Source organism: Giraffa tippelskirchi, chromosome 8 (assembly GCF_054371585.1).
Source record: "Giraffa tippelskirchi isolate mGirTip1 chromosome 8, T2T-mGirTip1v1.2.pri, whole genome shotgun sequence".
In the NCBI taxonomy this organism is placed as follows: domain Eukaryota; kingdom Metazoa; phylum Chordata; class Mammalia; order Artiodactyla; family Giraffidae; genus Giraffa; species Giraffa tippelskirchi.
Window position 1 is genome coordinate 54,596,621 of NC_137282.1, and position 20,189 is coordinate 54,616,809.

At 38.2% G+C, this 20,189-nt stretch overlaps 1 protein-coding gene across 6 annotated transcripts in view; it reads right to left on the bottom strand.

The window, feature by feature from the left end:
• Positions 1 to 20,189, bottom strand: part of MARCHF6 (membrane associated ring-CH-type finger 6) — a 76,113-nt gene that overhangs the window by 30,539 nt on the left and 25,385 nt on the right. For all 6 annotated transcript variants that reach the window (XM_081521296.1, XM_081521297.1, XM_081521299.1 and 3 more), the window contains exons 2-10: positions 19,535 to 19,631; positions 18,666 to 18,739; positions 16,755 to 16,898; positions 12,384 to 12,456; positions 8,371 to 8,539; positions 6,687 to 6,876; positions 5,151 to 5,212; positions 4,489 to 4,521; positions 4 to 55 (exon numbers count right to left, since the gene is read on the bottom strand). In XM_081521296.1, the coding sequence (XP_081377422.1) occupies positions 4 to 55; positions 4,489 to 4,521; positions 5,151 to 5,212; positions 6,687 to 6,876; positions 8,371 to 8,539; positions 12,384 to 12,456; positions 16,755 to 16,898; positions 18,666 to 18,739; positions 19,535 to 19,631 (894 nt within the window). The remainder of the gene's footprint in view (positions 1 to 3; positions 56 to 4,488; positions 4,522 to 5,150; positions 5,213 to 6,686; positions 6,877 to 8,370; positions 8,540 to 12,383; positions 12,457 to 16,754; positions 16,899 to 18,665; positions 18,740 to 19,534; positions 19,632 to 20,189) is intronic.

Below are 20,189 nucleotides of genomic sequence, written 5' to 3' on the forward strand. Positions count from 1 at the left end.
TACCAAAAACGAGAATGAACAGTGTGTTTAAAGACACCACCCAAAAGACATGTTCCTAAAGGAAAAAAGGATTAATAAAAAAAATATTCATCTCTTACTGGATTTACATTTAATTCACTTATTTAGTTAAGAAGACTGAAATTTTTACTACAATTTTACTACAATCTTGAGATTTCATTCAGAAATTATATGTAACTTTTCATTTTTCATTCGATAGCTCATATGTGTGTGCTAAGTTGCTCAGTTGTGTCCAACTCTTTGCAACCCTATGGACTGTAGCCTGCCAGGCTCCTCAGTCCATGGATTTTCCAGTCAAGAAAACTGGAATGGCTTGCCATGCCCTCCTCCAGGGGATCTTCCCGACCTGGGGCTCGAACATGCAACACTTACATATCATGCATTACCAGGTGGGTTCTTTACCCCTAGCACCACCTGGAAATCCCCAGATAGCTCCTAAAACTAAACCTAAAGAACTCAAAGTTCTTAATGTCACATATTAAAAAAATCAAATTAATCCATAAACACTTCCTCTTCAGAAAGTAATAATATACCATGAACTGTATAGATTCTCATAAACCCCAGATTTCACTCGTATCACATGACACTAAAATAACCAAATAAAGAAAAATTTGAAAACCACATTATTTCTGAACAATATATTAATGTAAACTGCACAGCACTTCTTTCAGTGTCCAATGTGTTTTCATGCCTTCTTTAAGGTCTCTCATCTATGAGAAACTGAAAGCGATAAAGGACAAAAGGTGGCTCAGTGGTAAAGAATCCACCTGCTGATGCAGGAGACATGGGTTCGATTCCTAGGTCAGGAAGATTCCTTGGAGAAGGAAACAGCAACCCACTCTAGTATTCTAACCTGGAAAATCCCACGGACAGAGGAGCCTGGCGGGCTACAGTACATGGGGTCACAAAAGAATCAAATACGACTGAGCGACTAAACAATAGCAACCTTCTATACTGACTGTATAGAATCATAATCCCTTATGATTATACAGTGGAAGTGAGAAACAAATTTAAGGGACTAGATCTGCTAGACAGAGTGCCTGATGAACTATGGACAGAGGTTCATGACACTGTACAGGAGACAGGGATCAGGACCATCCCCAAGAAAAAGAAATACAAAAAAGCAAAATGGCTGTCTGAGGAGGCCTTACAAATAGCTGTGAAAAGAAGAGAAGCAAAAGCAAAGGAGAAAAGGAAAGATAAACCCATTTGAATTCAGAGTTCCAAAGAATAGCAAGGAGAGATAAGAAAGCCTTCCTCAGCGATCAGTGCAAAAAAAGAAGAAAACAACAAAATGGGAAAGACTAGAGATCTCTTGAAGAAAATTAGAGATGCCAAGGGAACATTTCATGCAAAGATGGGCTCAATAAAGGACAGAAATGGTATGGACCTGACAGAAGCAGAAGATATTAAGAAGAGGTGGCAAGAATACACAGAAGAACTGTACAAAAAAGATCTTCATGACCCAGTTAATCACGATGGTACGATCACTCACTTAGAGCCAGACATCCTGGAATGTGAAGCCAAGTGGGCCTTAGGAAGTATCACTACGAACAAAGCTAGTGGAGGTGATGGAATTCCAGTTGAGCTATTTCAAATCCTGAAAGATGATGCTGTGAAAATGCTGCACTCAATAGGTCAGCAAATTTGGAAAACTCAGCAGTGGCCACAGGACTGGAAAAGGTCAGTTTTCATTCCAATCCCAAAGAAGGGCAATGCCAAAGAATGCTCAAACTACTGCACAATTGCACTCATCTCACAAGCTAGGAAAGTTATGCTCAAAATTCTCCAAGCCGGGCTTCAGCAATGCGTGAACTGTGAACTTCCAGATGTTCAAGCTGGTTTTAGAAAAGGCAGAGGAACCAGAGATCAAATTGCCAACATCCACTGGATCATCGAAAAAGCAAGCGAGTTCCAGAAAAACATCTATTTCTGCTTTATTGACTATGCCAAAGCCTTTGACTGTGTGGATCACAATAAACTGTGGAAAATTCTGAAAGAGATGGGAATACCAGACCATCTGACCTGCCTCTTGAGAAAGCTGTATGCAGGTCAGGAAGCAACAGTTAGAACTGGACATGGAACAACAGACTGTTTCCAAATAGGAAAAGGAGCACATCAAGGCTGTATATTGTCACCCTGCTTATTTAACTTATATGCAGAGTACATCATGAGAAACGCTGGGCTGGAGGAAGCACAGGCTGGAATTAAGACTGCCAGAAGAAATATCAATAACCTCAGATATGCAGATGACACCACCCTTATGGCAAAAAGTGAAGAAGAACTACAGAGCCTCTAGATGAAAGTGAAAGAGGAGAGTGAAAAAGTTGGCTTAAAGCTCAACATTCAGAAAACTAAGATCATGGCATCCGGTCCCATCACTTCATGGCAAATAGATGGGCAACCAGTGGAAGCAGTGGCTGACTTTATTTTTATGGGCTCAAAAAATCACTGCAGATGGTGACTGCAGCCATGAAATTAAAAGACACTTACTCTTTGGAAGGAAAGTTATGATCAACCTAGACAACATATTAAAAAGCAGAGCCATTAGCTTTACCAACAAAGATCCGTCTAGTCAAGGCTATGGTTTTTCCAGTAGTCATGTATGGACGTGAGAGTTGGACTATAAAGAACGCTGAGCGCAGAAGAATTGATGCTTTTGAGCTGTGGTGTTAGAGAAGACTCTTGAGAGTCCCTTGGACTGCAAGGAGATCCAACCAGTCCATCCTAAAGGAGATCAGTCCTGGGTGTTCACTGGAAGGACTGATGTTGAAGCTGAAACTCCAATACTTTGGCCACCTCATGCGAAGAGCTGACTCATTTGAAAAGACCCTGATGCTGTCGCAAAGAGCTGGGCATGACTGAAGCAACTTAGCAGCAGGAGCATTATATAGACTTGATCTTTACCTTGAGTTGTCATAATTTATGGGGACATAGTAAGTCATAAAGATGTCGCTCAGTCATGTCCAACTCTTTGTGAACCCATGGGCTGTAACCAGCCAGGCTCCTCTGTCCATGGAATTCTCCAGGTAAGAATACTGGAGTGGGTAACCATTCCCTTTCTCCAGGGGATCTTCCTGACCCAAGGATCGAACCTGGGTCTCCTGCATTGCAGGCGGATTCTTTACCATCTGAGCTACCAGGGAAGCCCATAGTAAGTCATGGTAGTTATTTAGTAAACTATTATATATTTATTTTAAAAAAGTGAATGCTAAAAGAAATGTTAATTAACCCCCCAAATTACTAGAATAAACACTTCAAATAAAATGAACTATCATAAACTACAGTTTCACATTTCTGCTGATAAAGTAGTTTTGAAATAAATAGCATTACAGTTAATGAATCTAAGTAAAGAAACATTTACAGCAGCTCAACTCATAATTGCCCCAAGCTAGTAACAACACAAATACCTTTCAATGAGTGAACAGATAAACAAACAATGGTCCTTTTTCACTTGGGAATTTGGGAAAGATTGAAGGCAGGAGGGGAAGGGGACGACAGAGGATGAGATGGTTGGCTGGCATCACCGACTCAATGGACATGAGTTTGGGCAGGCTCCAGGAGTTGGTGATGGGCAGGGAGGCTTGGCGTGCTGAAGTTCACGGGGTGGCAAAGAGTCTGACATGACTGAGCGACTGAACTGAACTGATACTGACTGTGATCTAACCTTGAATAAGAGCTCACTAATATAACCTTCTTACTAATCTGAGAATTATCATCAGATATGTTCCTCAAATCCTCAAGCTATGAGCCTCAATTTCTATTCCGGCTCCATCCAGAGGCAGTTTACGGAAGGACAATACTGTGGACGGCAGAGGGAAATTATTTGGTCCATGACATTGCTGGGCCCCTGGTTCAAGCACACCTGAAGCCCATCCTTCCTCGTACGTTAATAGTTTTAGTCAGTTGGGAGTTTGGCTACCTGCAGTCAAAGTCATCTTGATAACCAAAGCTATTTAAAAATCCCAAAGGGCAAGTGATTTTATATCACAGAACCTGGAAAAAACATCATTTTGCCTTAAAGAACAAGTTCTTCGAAGAACTGCTCTTTACCTTAGAGTGGTACTCTTTATTGTTAAGGTAAACACAGGTGAGGCTCAGCAAACAGGGCTCTCTCTGTGAACATCTCAAAGCTGTTCTGTTTTCACTAGTTCAGGCATTAAAACACAGCAAGCTGGGACTTTAAAAGAAGGCCAAGTTTTCTGAATTACCATCAACTTCGTATTTCATTTTCTTTTCTAAAATTCAAATATTTTTAATAATTTCCTTTTTAAATAGTATTACCTTTATGCTTTGCCAATATTTGCAATACACCAAAAAGACTTTCTTCAATATACCAAGTAATCAAAAACCAAAGGGCATTCTGACCTTAGTATAAAAAGCAACCATATATTGTAAATTTGAGATCACTGAATCACTAAGACAAATCAAGTTACAATTCTATTATTAAAAAAGATCAGCTTTACTTACTAGAAAAACTAGTGATCCATCAAGTCCTAGCATCTAAAATAAATAATAAGCATTAAATCAAGATTCAACAGGATTTTTATCTATTTATGAAAATAAATTTTATTTATTTATGAAAAAAGCTCATTTTCCTTTCAATACCTTTAAACATAATATTTCCCACTACTTTCCAAAAGAGTCTATCATTTTCAGAGACTGAAAAACTTATCAGAGCAGTTTTACATTTTGGATCTCCTTTTAATCCAAATCATATAATTAAAATGTTAAAAAAAATTCCATCTTGGATTTTTATTCTTACATTAGATAAGGAGCCAGTCAAGATTTCCTGACACGCTGTACTGTTTTGTTAACTGAAATATCAGAATGATACTTATATTTAAATTGTTACTTCACTTTCAAAAGTCTACAATTTCAAGTTACAAATTTCATAAGTGAAACAAGGTTTGTACCAAAAGATAGAAAAGGCATTAACAGATCTTTATCCTAGTATTTTTAATATTTTCATCACAAACAATGTATCACTTAATTTCCTCTAGAAACTGAAGTTCTAGTAATTGTTTTCCTCAAATATAACTGCAAAATCAGTGTATCCATCTAAATAAGGCCGACTTTAAGACATACATTAGAATTAAAACACTAGGGTGCTTAACGGATAGAAGTCTTACTCGTTCCCATGTAAGCTCTTCTGCAGCTCGGTCCCATTCTAAAGCATTCCAGTTCATGTCATCTGGAAATATAATTTAAATATTACTTCTGGAACGTGAGTTTAATAAATAATAAAACATTTTCTTTTAATTTGTGTTTAACAGTGTTTTATAACTGTTGTTAAACACAACAGTTAAAATAGGCTAAACCAAAGTTAAAATTTCTCCGTACTGAGTATTTTCTAGTTAGGCAATTTTTAAAAAACAAACACACACAACATACAAAATAAATTAGATGATTCCAGACTGTGACGTTAAGTGCTAGAAAGGACATAAATAGGATTATGTGAAATAGAGGAATTCAAAAGCCCTGCATCAAGAATGAACCTGGTGGATTTGAGAAAAGTGAAGAAGCTGGGCGACTAGAACTCTCTGGGTGGGGAGAAGGGTGGTAGAGGACGATGTTTATGAAAGACAGATGGGGATCAGATCATACTGATACAAAAGGAATGTGAAGCCTGGATTTTATTTTGTTCTTTAGTGTAATGGGGAAATCACTGGCAGATTTTAAGGGCAAGAGATCAGTACAAACACTGTGTGGAGCAGGAAGGGAAGAGGGTTCAGGCAAGACCCACTGCATGAGACAACAGACGGAAACCAGGGCTGTCACTGGGGTACTGCAGCCGCACTCTCAGAGCCTCTGAACATACACCCACCTCTCCCTCCAAAGGCCCCTTGCTCCCACTATGCAACTGGTGTCCTCTCATCCTTCAAGCCTCAGCTCAGGTATCACTTACTCTGAGCTACCTGGGGAATTATTTCAAACAGGTCTCTCCTCAGGAGCACCCTCAGAGCAAGCTGCACACTTATCACACTGTGTAATAACAGACTCGCTCACTTGGATATTTCTACTTCATCACTAGACCAGAAATTCCAGGAAGGCAGGGACCTGGTGTCTGCGTGCCTGGCGCAGAGGGAACACTCAGCAATGATAAGTGGACCCAGAGACAGTGCAGCGCTTGACAGGAAACCTCTGGGGCCAGAGAGAGAAAAGAACATGGTGAACTATTGACAGCTGATTGGTGGGCTGGTCTCAGATATTCTTTTACATTCTGGAGTTTTTACATACTGCCAGAAAATGAGAAATGAGTTTCTCTGGTGATGTCTGGCCTGCAGAATACACTTCAAGAGTTCTTCTTTAATAAAAGAAGCTGCACTGACTCAATAAAGATGGCAAAGGAATAAGACAAAACAGTAGTAAATTCCTTTTTTAAAAAAAATAGTATCTATTCCAACTTGCAAATAACTTTTCCCTATCCATCCTATAAAAAGTCCTGTGTGAAGAACTTTAAAACACAAAACGTGCCCTGCTTCATAGCTAAAAAGAATGTCATGCTTATGAATGCCCATAAATGCAAGTCTGCTAAAATGAAGTAAAATCAGGTTACAAACAGAACTTCAAACCCATGAAGTTTTGAAAACTGCGGCCCTCCCCTGGGGAGCTGGGAATGGACCCGTGGTTGTGGAGGAAGGGCGGGGACAGCCCGCAGCCATTACCCTGAGCCCCGTTGTTGGCGTCGGCTGCATCCTCCCCGCCCGCGTCATCTTCCTCCTCGTTCTCCTCCTCCTCCTCCTCCGCCTGCTCATCCTGGGCATCAGGGTTTTCCCCAACCACCGCGTTCTCCGCTGGGGGGTTAGCAGGCTGCTCGGGGGCAACATTTTCAGCACCATTTCCTCCAGCTGGAGCCTACAATGACAGAACAGACCAGAAATTTGGCTAACTTGTCTCAGTTTTGCTGTATTTCCAAATTGCACCCTCCTTTCTAAAAAAACAAAACTAGCAAACAGACACAAACTCTATTAAAATTCCAAAAAATCAGCTCTCAAGGACATCTCTTCTAAATGTATCTGAATTTGGACCAACTTGGTAATATAAGAACACAAACTCACTTAACAGTATACAAGTTCATTCAGTATAATTTAGAGATTAACATTTCACAAAGCATTATAGAAAATACATGAACAAATCTGGCTATTTTGAATACATCATTTCATAATCCTTCTTTATAAGGCATCTCCTGTTTTTACTGATCACTTCAGGGATGAAAATGTATTTATGCACTCTACCTGCTTATCTACACACATACTGATATATAACTTATTTCTCAGTCATCAGTTAACACCTGAGGAAAGATTTCTCATGTCTGCACTGCAGGTTAAGCCTGTCCACAGGAACGTCATCAGTTCCCACATGCTCACTTCTCTGCCTCTTCCTGAATTCTGCAACCCACCAAATGCAAAGACCCAGTTGCAGTTAATTAAAACACTGAACTCCTATAAAGGTAACGAAGACTCTAAGAGAACTGTGGTCAATGCTTCAAATATGAGGTACAATGATGAAGTATTAACACTAGGTTAAGAAAAGCATGCTTGCTTTATAGTCCCATTTTTCACATGTGTAGTTTTCAAAGAAGCTGTACCCTTAAATCTGAAGAGAAAAGGGTATGGCGGAATTTGATGAAATCAAGTCTAATACTAGAAAAAGCAAAGGTACTTAAATGAAAAATTGTTGTTAATTATTTATAGTTAATTTTACAGTCAATTTTTTCATAATAAAAATTTTACAAAGTGCAAATTGTTTTTGTCTGTAAGTAGTCAGTTTTTTTTTCTTTTACATCTTTAGCCCTGAAGTTTCTCAGTAAACAAGACACTAAAAATCATTTATCATACCCTCCTCTTCTTAATGCCTCAAGCAAACGCTCTCAATCTTGCATGCCATCTCTCATTAAGAACAAGTAAAACTGTACAAGACTGTTTTCAACAGTATCCCTTTTTTCTACTTTTGGTAATGTTTCTACCAAGACAAAGGTGAGTTGTTTTACACATGAAGAAACTAATGAACAAAGAGGGCAAGGGGCCTCCTTAATGTTAAGGAGCACGTCAAAAGGACAGGAAGGAGATCTGGATATTAACTTCCGGGCAGCTGTTAGCCCAGGCGAAGGGAATGAAGGCACACTCGGTACACAACCTAATACTGCTCCTAGTCTCTCTAGGAAACCAACAGGCAAAGTCACAGCCACGTGCTTCTGACTTTTCACCTCTCCCTTAAACTTCTCCCAAACCTTGTCATTGTCCTGCTTCACAATGAGGGACATGGGAGTCAAGGGTTTGGATCCTGGAAGGGGACAATAATTCTTATGTCCCACCCATATCAAATGAATTCGGGGACGGAAGGGTTTACCTCATTTTGGTGATGCCCAGCAGCATTGAAGGGCGGAGCGGCGTGCTCCAGCCAAATCGGGGCACCCCCATGGACGATCTGCTCTCGTAGCCACACTAGGCTGATAAACGCACACAGCGTGCACGTCACCACAAAACAACCCTGCAAACAATCTGCCAACAAGTTGTCCCTGTTTAAAAAAAAAAAAGAGGTATATAAAATTACTCCAAAGAACACTTCAAGTTAAGAAACAAAAGGTAACAACATTCACTTTATACAAAAATCTAGAAAGAACAGCCAGAAAAGTGGTAACTTTTTGGTGAAAATCAGTCTCTCAAAAAGAGTTATTTCTGAGGATGGTGGCACTTTATCTATAAGAGGGTCAAATATATTTATTTATATATTTGTATTACATGTGTTTATATTATAGAAGGCAAAGAATAACATCAGAAGTACATAAACCAGCTATCCAGCCTCTCTTTGAGGATGGCTGAGAAAAAGGAAGGCAGCCAGCAAAAAACAAGAGTAGTCAAATACTTGACAAAGGTCAAGTATTAAATGCATGAATTTACTAAAGATAAATGACTGTGCCCAACACTTACTAAGAATATCCTTATCCTTATTTTATACACAAGTTTAACCAACTTGGTTGGCTGATACTTAAACCCACGAAAATGAATAGAATCAGCAAATCAAAAAGAAGAGCCTCTAGTAAGGTTCAAAGACACTATAGGAAGGTTGAGAGATGCACAGTACACAATGTGTGAGGCAAGAAGCCTGTGGTAAGCTTTACCAATGCCTCATTTAGAAGGCAGACTGAATTCTGATGTTAACTGCAAATATACTAAAAGTATATTAGCTCCTCAACAAATTCTGACAGATCATGTACAATTCACATGACAATACACAGAGTATTACACTACTGAACACTTCTTTGTTCTTTTCCTCTCTGAAGGAGCATTTCTTTCCCTGTCTATGTCTGATTTTAAAATAATTCAAAGGTAACTCAAGAATTTTGGGAGCCTTTGGAAAATTCACTACCATAATAAAATGACATTATTCCCTTCATGGAGACTTAAGGAAGGGTCAATTTGGGGAGACCTCGGCCTTTAAGCTCCAAACGGAAATAATGTGGTCCTTAGATACTATCTGGAATATATCTTAATAGAAAGAGGAATGATAATCACCCCCCTGGTAAGGAACCCTCCAGACCATTAAAATTTTGATAGGCAGGAACCCTCTTGACTCCTGCCTTGTCATCAGTAGTAAGAATAGCAACCAGTCACCGCAGACTTTAAACAGTGACAGACTCCTGGTAGAATCCTCTGCTTTTCCTTCTGGGCTGGTCTGGGAACCATCTGGACCAGAAGTGAGAATTCCTGAGTTCCAAAGCCTAGAAGAGAGCTTTCAAGCTTCCATCCTCACCCTTTTAGAAGGCTGCCCTGAGACCACCCACTAGCCTTCTGGAAGAGAGGTCGTATGGAAGAAGCAAGGTACCTCATCTTAGACTATCCCACCCCAATGACACACAGGCATAACTGAGGCAAGTCCACCAGGTAAACCGATCAGCTGAGCCCAACCCAAACTGTTAACCCCTGGAATTACAAGTGAAATTAAAATGCGTGTTGTTTTAAGGCACTAAGTTTTGGAGAGAGCATGTTTTTGCAGTAATAGTTAACTGACAGACTGTGCTTAGAGATGTTGAAGACCTGGGCTACAGAATACAAAGCGCCTACTAAGGTATTAAGAAATTTTAAGTAAACTTTCAGAAAATATATAGAGAAAATGAAACATTACTCAGAAAAAAATAAATGATTTAACTAGAAGTGCTTTCAGAAAAACTGGTTCAATTCTTCAAATTCTAAAAGGCAGCATGAGATTATAAAATCTACCCACGCTTATAATTTCTTTCGACGATCCCCACCGAGCCTCTAGCATTCTTCCGGTGTCAGTGAGGAAGCACATGAAGGCAATTCAGGCGTGGCCCTAACCAATCAGGCTGGCATGAGAGGGGAGCCTGCCAACCTAAGGCAAGCAGCAGCTCTGAGTCTGCGTGGTAACTGTGCTACTGATTAACACAGTGCTCAAAATTCACACATGGTTTTCAAATATATTTGTGAATTTAATCTCTGAACATGTCTCAGGGAGTGGGGTTCAGCCCACATTGAAGAGTGGGCTGTCCTAAGATTAAATTCACAAATACATATAAAAACTTAATGTGAAATTTGTCTGATGAGAAAACAAGGGTTCAGAATTGTCCAATGATTTGCCCAAGGTCACCAAAAAGTTGCAACTTTATTCCAGTGCCAGGGTTCCTTCTGTTACAACCTCAGTGCACTACCTAAATGATCACATCAGCCAGACAACCAGATGTTTAATGGTCCCACCTACAAGCAGTAAAGGTGGTAGGCAAGGAGAATACTGCCCTGAGACCAAAAGACTAAAACTTCTCTGACATGGTGGTTTCCATAAGCACCCAGTTTTTCACAAAGCCAAAGACTCCCAATTTAAGCTTTGGTAAATATTAACATATTTTGCCACTCAAAACAGAAACCATAAAAGAAGGAATACACCCCACTTTACTGAACAGCACACATGGGACCTCAAGTCATCTTTTCTAAACAACCAGGATACTGACTGTCTCCTACACTGTTCTCTCAAAAGCTACAATGATAAATACAACTCAGCCTCAAACTAAATGGAACAAGACCACCCTTTTTGAAACAGTTCTTTTATTATTTCATAGATGTTAAAATGTAACTTCCATTACTTTTAGCTTTTTTCTGACCTCCCATGATACTTCTAACATGAGCTTTTCTTTAGTATACAATTTCTAAAGGAAAGCCAGAAGTGAGTTATGTCATAAACACAGAGATGTAATGAATGACACTTCAGCCATTTAAGATTGATTTTCCCTGCCTCCATACTAAAACTGTGTTCTGGATGGCTGAGATAAAAATCTGATGTCCAGATATAGGAATGCTGTCATATTTATTTCCACTGAATCACTTCACAGGTTAGTATTCTCATACAAAGGATAATATTATTACACTATTTCTAAATTCTCAAGTGTGTCAAATCACTGCTTCTCCTTTTTATCATGGCCACAGCCATTAGTGCCCTATTTCCAAGATTCCTGCTACTTACGAACATTACTTCAGAAGCTGTTCTAATGTGAATAAAGTTCAAAACCTTTTTTCTGTTTGCTATACTGCCAAAGAAACAGAAATAAATAACTTGCCTGTTCTATCCAAAAAGGTAAAACCTGCAAGTAGGAAAACCAAGCTGCTGACGTATCTAATGTTTCTAAGTATTTTCAACCTTAATTCAAAATAACGATGCAGAGACTTGATTTCTTCTTTATCATAAATGAAACATGCTCTCCTGCACTCTTCTACTGTCATTTGGATTGTTTTCATAATATAATCTGAATGCCTCTATTCTAAGACAGTATTATATTGTTCTCTGCCTTTACTGAATAGGGATCAGAAACCTAAGGTTAGTTGGGTACAAAAGATTAAGCAAACAGAGGTCCAATCTTTTGCAAGCTTAATATTCTAATGATCTTGATACAGTTAATCATTCACAGCATTTCTAATTCCAACATCAATAACAAAAGTATAAGTCACATCTTTCCCAGGAAACTGCAATTATAATGCTTCATCTCAAATTAAAATACAATAAAGCCACAGTCAACAAGTTTTTGGAGTCCATATCCTAACAATCAGAAAAAAACATTTAAAAAAGATATCTGACTTCAAACGTCTGTGTGGTTAAAAACACGTTTAAAGGAGCGCTCAGCATCTACGTGGAACAAGCCATTTTGTCGCACAATGTGACAGCTATCTAACTAGCCTTCCCACCATTACCAAATATTCCTTTAAGAGGGTATGTTTTACATGTATCAGTTGCTTTCCCTGTAGCTGCTGGAACGGGTAAGAGGAATAGCAGGACTTTTCGAACCACAGCAAGTCCAGGTGTGTGTGGAAGCAGAGAGGAGCACCGCCCCCGGCGCCCTGCGGTCCAATACTCACGTGGACAGCATGTCCAGCGGCAGCGTCAGGAGGGAGCTCACGGAGCCGGTGAACAAGCACTTGTAGATGCGGCCTGCCGAGAGAGGGCGCCACAGCACAGTCACAGCCCCCATCAGCACTCCCACCCCTCCGGCAACACGGGGGTGGGAACGCCCTGAAATAAACCCTGAGCCTTTGCAAGCCTGAGTCTCAAAATACGAGACTAAAAAAAGAGATCGAGCATTAAGAATAGTGACAGTAAAGAGTAAGTGTTACATAATAATGTTTAAAGTTTAGACTCTCTCTAGATTTACTTGTGTTTACTGAATGAGCTTAGATGTTTGGGGGGGGATCCAGAAAAGATCTCCAAAATTATAATACAGAGAATGTTTTTTAACCTAAATTCCAAAATTCATTGAGTCTGCTCATGAAAATGAAGTTTTGGGGGTACACACTTTTTGAAATTAAAAGGACTTCAGTAGAGTACATGCTTCAGTGCTATAAATAGCAAACTAACAACCAGTTTTTTAAAAACACAAATTCAAGGGTCTTCAAAAGGACAAAAATCTTCAATCGGGCCATGAAGGGAAAATATGAAGTAAGGACCAATATATAGCCATTTCATATCCTCTTGTCAGAAAAGGCAGGAATAGATTTGGAAATGCGGCCCAAAAGTTGAGGTTTTCTTTCAAACCAGTACTTGTGTATCAGTTTAAGCATCCTCTATAGCCTTGTACCAAAAATTTACAGTAACTTCAATGGCTGTTTTCAAATGTCAAGTCAAAATAGAAAGATAGGAAAAGATTTTCTGTAATACAAATTGCTTATATCTGTGTATAAAATATTCAAAGTATTATAGCAAGTAAAACTGACAGATGGCCAGTTGTCTGTAGATAAGAAAACAGATTCATAAATTAAAGGCCTCCTTACTAGTGTGCTTAAAAACAGGGCAGTTCAAACACCTTCCTACATGAAGACAGAGGTGGGTACATTGCTAACTTAAAGAAAGAAGTATGACATAGATTTTAATTGTGTGTGAGTGTATGTGTAAACAAGTCAGAACAGAAATCAAGCTTGTGTTACCTGTTACTTAAATCGCCCAACTCCTTAATTTTTGATTGTGATCTACTGATTTCAGAGAAATGTGTTAGTTTTCCACTATGACTGTGAATGTTTTACATTCTAAGTCCTGTTTGCTGATGCATAAAAATTCTTAAGTCTTCTTTTATTAATATGAACTAAAATGCTTTGCCTCATTTAAAATGTTTCATCTTGAAGAATATCTGGCTGGTGAATACTGTTCCTGTGTTTTGTTAGCTAACAAACTCTCTAACATCAGCCCCGGCTGTTTTGTACTTCTTTCTCATAGTGGAGCACTTTCATATGTACACAGTGATCACAGCTACTCCACTCTTACCCTTTCTTCTCTTTTACTCCCCTTTCTCTGTCCTCCCTTCTTGTCTTTCCTGTCCTTTGCTGGACTTCAAATTTTATTCACTGTCTCCTATTCCTACTCCCTAGGATAAAAACTCACCATCTTACTTCTATTCTCCGAGTGGTTACCTTTAAGTTTTGTTACTTTTTTATTAAGGTAAAATTCACATAAATCTTAAGTGTATCTGCGTGAATTTTTACATCACTATATATCCAGGTAACTACCACCCAGATAAGATTCTCCACATTTCTAGCTCTCCAGAAGGCTCCTTCAAACCACTTCCCAGTCAATATCTCCAGCACAAGGTAACCACTATTCTGATCTCTATCACAGCAGATCAGTTTGCCCTATTTTAAAACGTCACATAAATGCAATCATACAATTCCTACTCTTTTGTGCCTGGCGTCTTTTTCTCAAAGAAGTTAGGTTCATCCATGTTATCCTGTGTCACAACAGCCAGCTCTTCTGTCATCACTAGGTAGAATTCCATTATAGGGGTAAGTGCACAGTATCCATTCTACTGTTACTTGGTTGGTTCCAGTTTTAAACTACTATCTGCAGAGCTGCAGTGATCACACTATTATACACAAGTCTTTCAGTGGACACAAGGCTGTGTCCTGTGAATATTCCTGCAATCAATATTCCCAGAAATAGAACTGCTGGGTCATAACGTATTTAAAATATTAACCACTGACAGATAATGCCAAACAGCTTTACAAGATGGTTATACCATATTTATATTCATTACTACTGATGAATACATGTTTCAGATGATCCACATCTTAATAAAAAGCATTTGGCACTATCTTTTTTCCTTAACGTCAGCCATTCTGCTGATTCTGTAGAGTACCTTCTCGTGCCTTCCTCTGATGACTAATGATACTGAGCATCTTTTCATGTGCTTACTGGCTATTTAATCTTCTTTCCAGAAATACCTGTTCACATCTGCCATCCACGTTTTAATTGGCTTGTCTGCCTTTCTCTTACAATTTAACAGTTCTTTTATTATATATCCTTGCATATATCCTGGATACAAGTCCTTTGTTAGATATGTGAACTGCAGATACCTTCTCTCACTCTGTAGCTTGCCTTTCTCTCTTAAGGGTATCTGAGCATGAATTAAAAACCTTTAATTAAGTCAAATTCCTCAATGTTTTCTTTTACAGTTGTTCTAATATATTACCTTTTAGAAATTTTTTTAATTTTAATGTTCACAATCAGACTTATGATCTATCTGAAATTAACTTGGGTCAGGTGGGAGGTGATGGTATGGTTTGTTTTTCTCCATATGCCCAACTGGTTGATGCTATACTGTTTATTGAAATGACCATCTTTCCTCCCCTGAACAGTGGTGGCACCTCTGCTCTTAATCACCTTTGCTAGCTCTGGACTCTTACTTGGCTATGCCTATATTTTTAATGTATATTTGCACTGTATTTTCTTGTTTTGTCTAAAGCATCTATAATTTTCCCACAAGTAAGACAAACAATCTAAAAAGCTCTCATTTCTATTCTTCCCTCACAAGATTCTTTCATGTGAAGATCACCTCAAATTTCAGTTTCAGACTGACACCTAAAAAACTGTAGTGCATGCATGCTCAGTCGTGTCCAACTCTTTGCAACCCCATGGACTGTAGCCACCAGGCTCCTCTGTCCAGGGAATTTTCTAGGCAGGAATACCGGTGTGGGCAGCCGTTTCCTACTCCAATTATTGCAGATTAACAACAATTATAATTTAGCTGTAAGAAGTACTTGTTTTTCTTTGTAAATCACACCTGTCTCTTTGATTCCTTGCTCTCTTTAGTAAATATGTTTTCAAACACTACTACATAAATAATTTGAAGTAGTAAACTTTCCAACTCCTTGCCTCTATTGAAATGTCTGTATTTGCCCTTCTATCTGAGAATAATTTATGTGTAGAAGATTTTAAGTTCAAAAATTTTGTCAAATTTTGAAGCTTCCGCTGTCTTCTAACATTCAGCCAGCCTGACTCTCATTACTTTGTAGGATAATCTGAAAGCATAATATCTATACACTACCCTATACAGCACTGGAAAACTTTAGAATGTGCCTAGCTTTGCCTTTTTCCTTTATCAGAGTCAGCTCTCTCTCTTTCACCTTCTGGAACTAGTTACTAGTTAGATACTGAAACAATTGGATGTGGCCTCCATCTTTCAATTTTTTCCCTCATACTCACAACTTCTTGTCTCTGAGTCACATCCTAGAGAACTCCTTGCTCAATCTTCTAGCTCACTAATTCATTCTTCAAGTGAATAGTACCTATTCTGCTATTCTCTTAAGATTTTCATAATTCATCAAGCTTATTTAAGAAGACATGAGGATATTAATCACACTTATGTAAAAATCTTGTTTGCATTTAACTCTAAAGAATCCTATCTACGTACTCTGGCACATATACTACTGACTCCTCTCCATGTCTTTAAGAACACAAAGAGCCTAGAGAGAATCAACTAAGAGTTATTAGTATACCAATTTTCCAGAGGCACTCCTATATTTGAAAAATACGCTTTCTTGAAAGCATATTTGAAAAATTCTTCAGGACCATTGGGGATGTGTTTTTTAAAGGGGGATTAAAAAAAAAAAATCTCAAAAGAATACATCTACTGGCATCTTTGAAAGCTCTGATAAACTTCAAAGAGTAAAATTCAATTTCCTTTCAATTATGCTTTGATTTTGCGTTTTCAATTCTCTCATGAACTTTCATTATTAGCCTCTCTATGCTATGTTTCTTTTCCACATTCATTTAAGAAGCTCACCTGTTAAAAAATGGTTTTTCATTCAGGTAAATTACATGTTCTAAATGAGGCTTTCCTAATACACAGCCTTATAATATATAATAAACATCATTTAACAAAAATATGATGCCATATTACTTTATCATATTAAACAGTTGTGTAATATTTAAACAACTCCAGCCACAGAGAAATGAATACTCACATGCTGTAAGAGGAACAACTCCCAACCACGCAAAGGCCACAAGTGTATAATGAAACCAATATCGTATTGCAGTGCCAATACTTGTAACCAGTCCAGCAAATATGTCCTGGATTGGAAGCCGTGAAGGCATATCTGGGGAATAAACTGTGAGGGGGAAAAAGGAAAAAGTTCACACAACTTCATAAAGATTCAAAAATAGGTTACTTTGTAGGCATATAGAACTATCTAACTTTCAACCTTTGCATTGCACTTAAGTATTTTGTCCTATATGAAAAATAGTTCAAACATTTACAACATAATACTACATTTACCCAGAAGTCATTTATGAGAGCAAATCATATAAATGTAAAAGCCAACAAAATAGGCCTCTGAGCAGGAAAAAAGATTCAAGAGATGTACACACCCCCTCACTCAAGAGCCAGGAACTTTATGCAAGGCTAACTCACACATATTTCAGCATTCAAACAATATAACCAACTAGTTTCCAGAATTATCAAAGATCACATAGAGCACACAGGAGCAAAAGGTGAAGCTGACAGAGGTCCTCGAGAAAGAACCCTCCCCCAGCACTAGCCTCAGCAGCAGCACTCAGTGCACAAGAACCTGCAGCAGTGCTACTTCCCACAGGAGCAAACAGCCCACTGAGGTCTGTCAGCCATTCCCTGCTCCCATTTTAGCACAATCAACATTCAAATGGTAAACTGCTATGATTTCAATCATATATACTCATTGTATAAAGACAAAAGTAAATTTAACATGAATTTACAGAATTTACACTCAGCAGTTCCAGATGCTTAAAGCAAACAAACAATAAAGCATAAAAAGCTTTGGGGGAGGGGGCAGAAGAGGAAGAAGAGCAAGGTACTAGGATCCCAGAATGAAAATACGCTTCAAATTCTTGATACCTTGTCAGTATGAACACCTACCTACTGATAAGGTGCATGATATTAAGTATAAATCAATAGGCAAAGGATTTATAAAATATAATTGGAATTCTAAAGATCTGCAAAATATTTACCATAGGCTTACAAAATACTGAGCTTAAAAAGTCCTGTTTTTAAAGAGTGAATTAAATACTTGTCGTCATTATTATTATTACAACCAACACAATTTTAACTGAAAAGATATCCCAAATTTTAATAGGGATGGGATATTTGACAAATTTAAGGCATCATTAATTACTCACTTTCCTGGGTAAATAATGGTATTATATCTGTATTTTTTCTTTAAAGAAGCCTTGTCTTGGAGGTACATGCTAAAATATGTACAGAGGAAATCATAAATAGGATTTTCTGTAATAAGGATGGAGACGGGAACAAGAGCATAGCGAACCACCAGAGAAGCCCACGTGCAACCGAGAGAGGCCCCCAGTAAACTGCCTGCAAGGCACTGAATCCTAACAAACACGTGAGCAAGCTCAGAAAAAGACCCCCACAGCTCCCAAGCCAAGCCTTCAAATGACACCCAGGCTCTAGCTGACAAGACTGACTACAAGTGATGAGAGATGCTGAGCCAGAGACATCCACCAAAGGTGGATCCAGATTCTGAATCCACAGAATCTATGAAATAATAAATATTTGTTGTTAAAGAGTACAGGGGACTACATGTGAGGGCTATGGGTTGAAAATGGATGCAACTGAGTGATGGATACACATAGGTTCATTGTAACTTTCTATATGTTTGAACTCGTCTAAAATATAAAAAAGAAAGAAAAAATCTCGCAAATTAAATCACACACACGTGTGTTAAAAGCTAACATGTAGTTTTAAAAAATGCTTTCCAAAATGCTATAGCAATACTTTCTATTACTATCAAAAACAAAATCGAACACAGTTGCTTTAAAAATGTTTAAACACCATTATGTAGCCAGTTATAACCTAGAAATGAAGTGAAAACTTCTGAAGAACTTACTTGGTGTGAAAGCAAATCTGTGCTTGCATAATTCACAGTATTCTTTTCGACTGTGTTTCAGCCACTGAACTAAGCTGCAATTACAAACATATTCATAAGTATGGTATTTATGACAAGGAAATTTTAAGGTTTCACTGAAAACTAATATAGCTTTACTAAACTTTTACATATCACAGAACTTTCACAATTTTAAATTCAGAGTATCTTTAATTTTTTTTATCACTGATGCCCTCGAAGAGTACAGAATTATAACAAATTAAGATAAAAAGCACATGTTTCTACTATTAAAAAGCAGCTTAAACTGAACAATTAATTAATATAAACTGTAATCTCCTCAAAGATAACTGAATATAAAAATAATCTCCAAGCATCGGCATCAGTTCTAACACTTGTCTGATAATACTGCTGCCCGGTGGCCAGGCCTATCACTAATTGTCTGGCTGTGCGACCGAGAACTTAACCTTTCTATGCTTCAGTTTCCTCATGTGAGTAATGGTAATACTCCACCTCACAGTTCTGTTGTAAGGATTAAACAAGCTAAAATGTGCAGAAGCACTGAGTATTCCCTGACACAAAGCATTTCCTCAATGTAAGCTATAACCATCCTAAGCAAAACCAGAAAACCGTAAGACTCCCCATGAACATATAAGTGCTCCACAGTAGAAACAAACAAATGGGCACTCACATGCACCAAAAGACAATATACCAAAATGACATGGCATGGTAATAAGGAATATAGATAATCTCCAAACACAGTAAAAAATTTTTTAAAATATCTAGTTACAGAAAAAGTCACTGAAACAGTTGCCCTTATTATACAGATGACAAAAGTGAAGTTCAGGCAAAAATTTTCCAAAAGGATGACTCACCATTCTTGATGGATAAACTTAATACTGCCAGTACATACACAAGGATGATAAAGAGGTTTCTCAGGTGTTCCTTCTGACCGACACACTCTACATATGTCTATTAATGAAAACAGAAAAATTGAATTATTTTGGTTGTAACTTATAAAAAATTAACAGACCGCCAAAAACTAAAATATTGCTTGTCAAAGTAAGACTCTGTCACTACATAAAACATCAATCAACATCATGGAGAACTGAAAAAGGTGATCAGTATGATAATCAAATATATGTGAAACTTAAAATCCCTATTATATAAAAAGGTCAATTGTTCCTTTGTATGAGAGTTCTGTAAATAAATAAAAATTGAAAATGACAGAAACAGTGGTTTTCTTTAAAACTGCATGGTGCTTAGTTGCTCAGTCGTGCCATCTCTTTGCGACCCAACAGACTATAGCCCTCCAGGCTCCTCTGTCCATGGAATTCTCCAGGCAAGAATACTGGAGTGTGTTGTCATGCCCTTCTCCAGGGGATCTTAACTGACTCCAGGATCGAACCCAGGTCTCCTGCATTGCAGGCGGATTCTTTACCGTTTGAGCCACCAGGGAAGCTCTAAAACTGCACTCTCTCATAACTAACAGACTATAGATAGAAATAAGCAAAAATTAATCAGCATTCC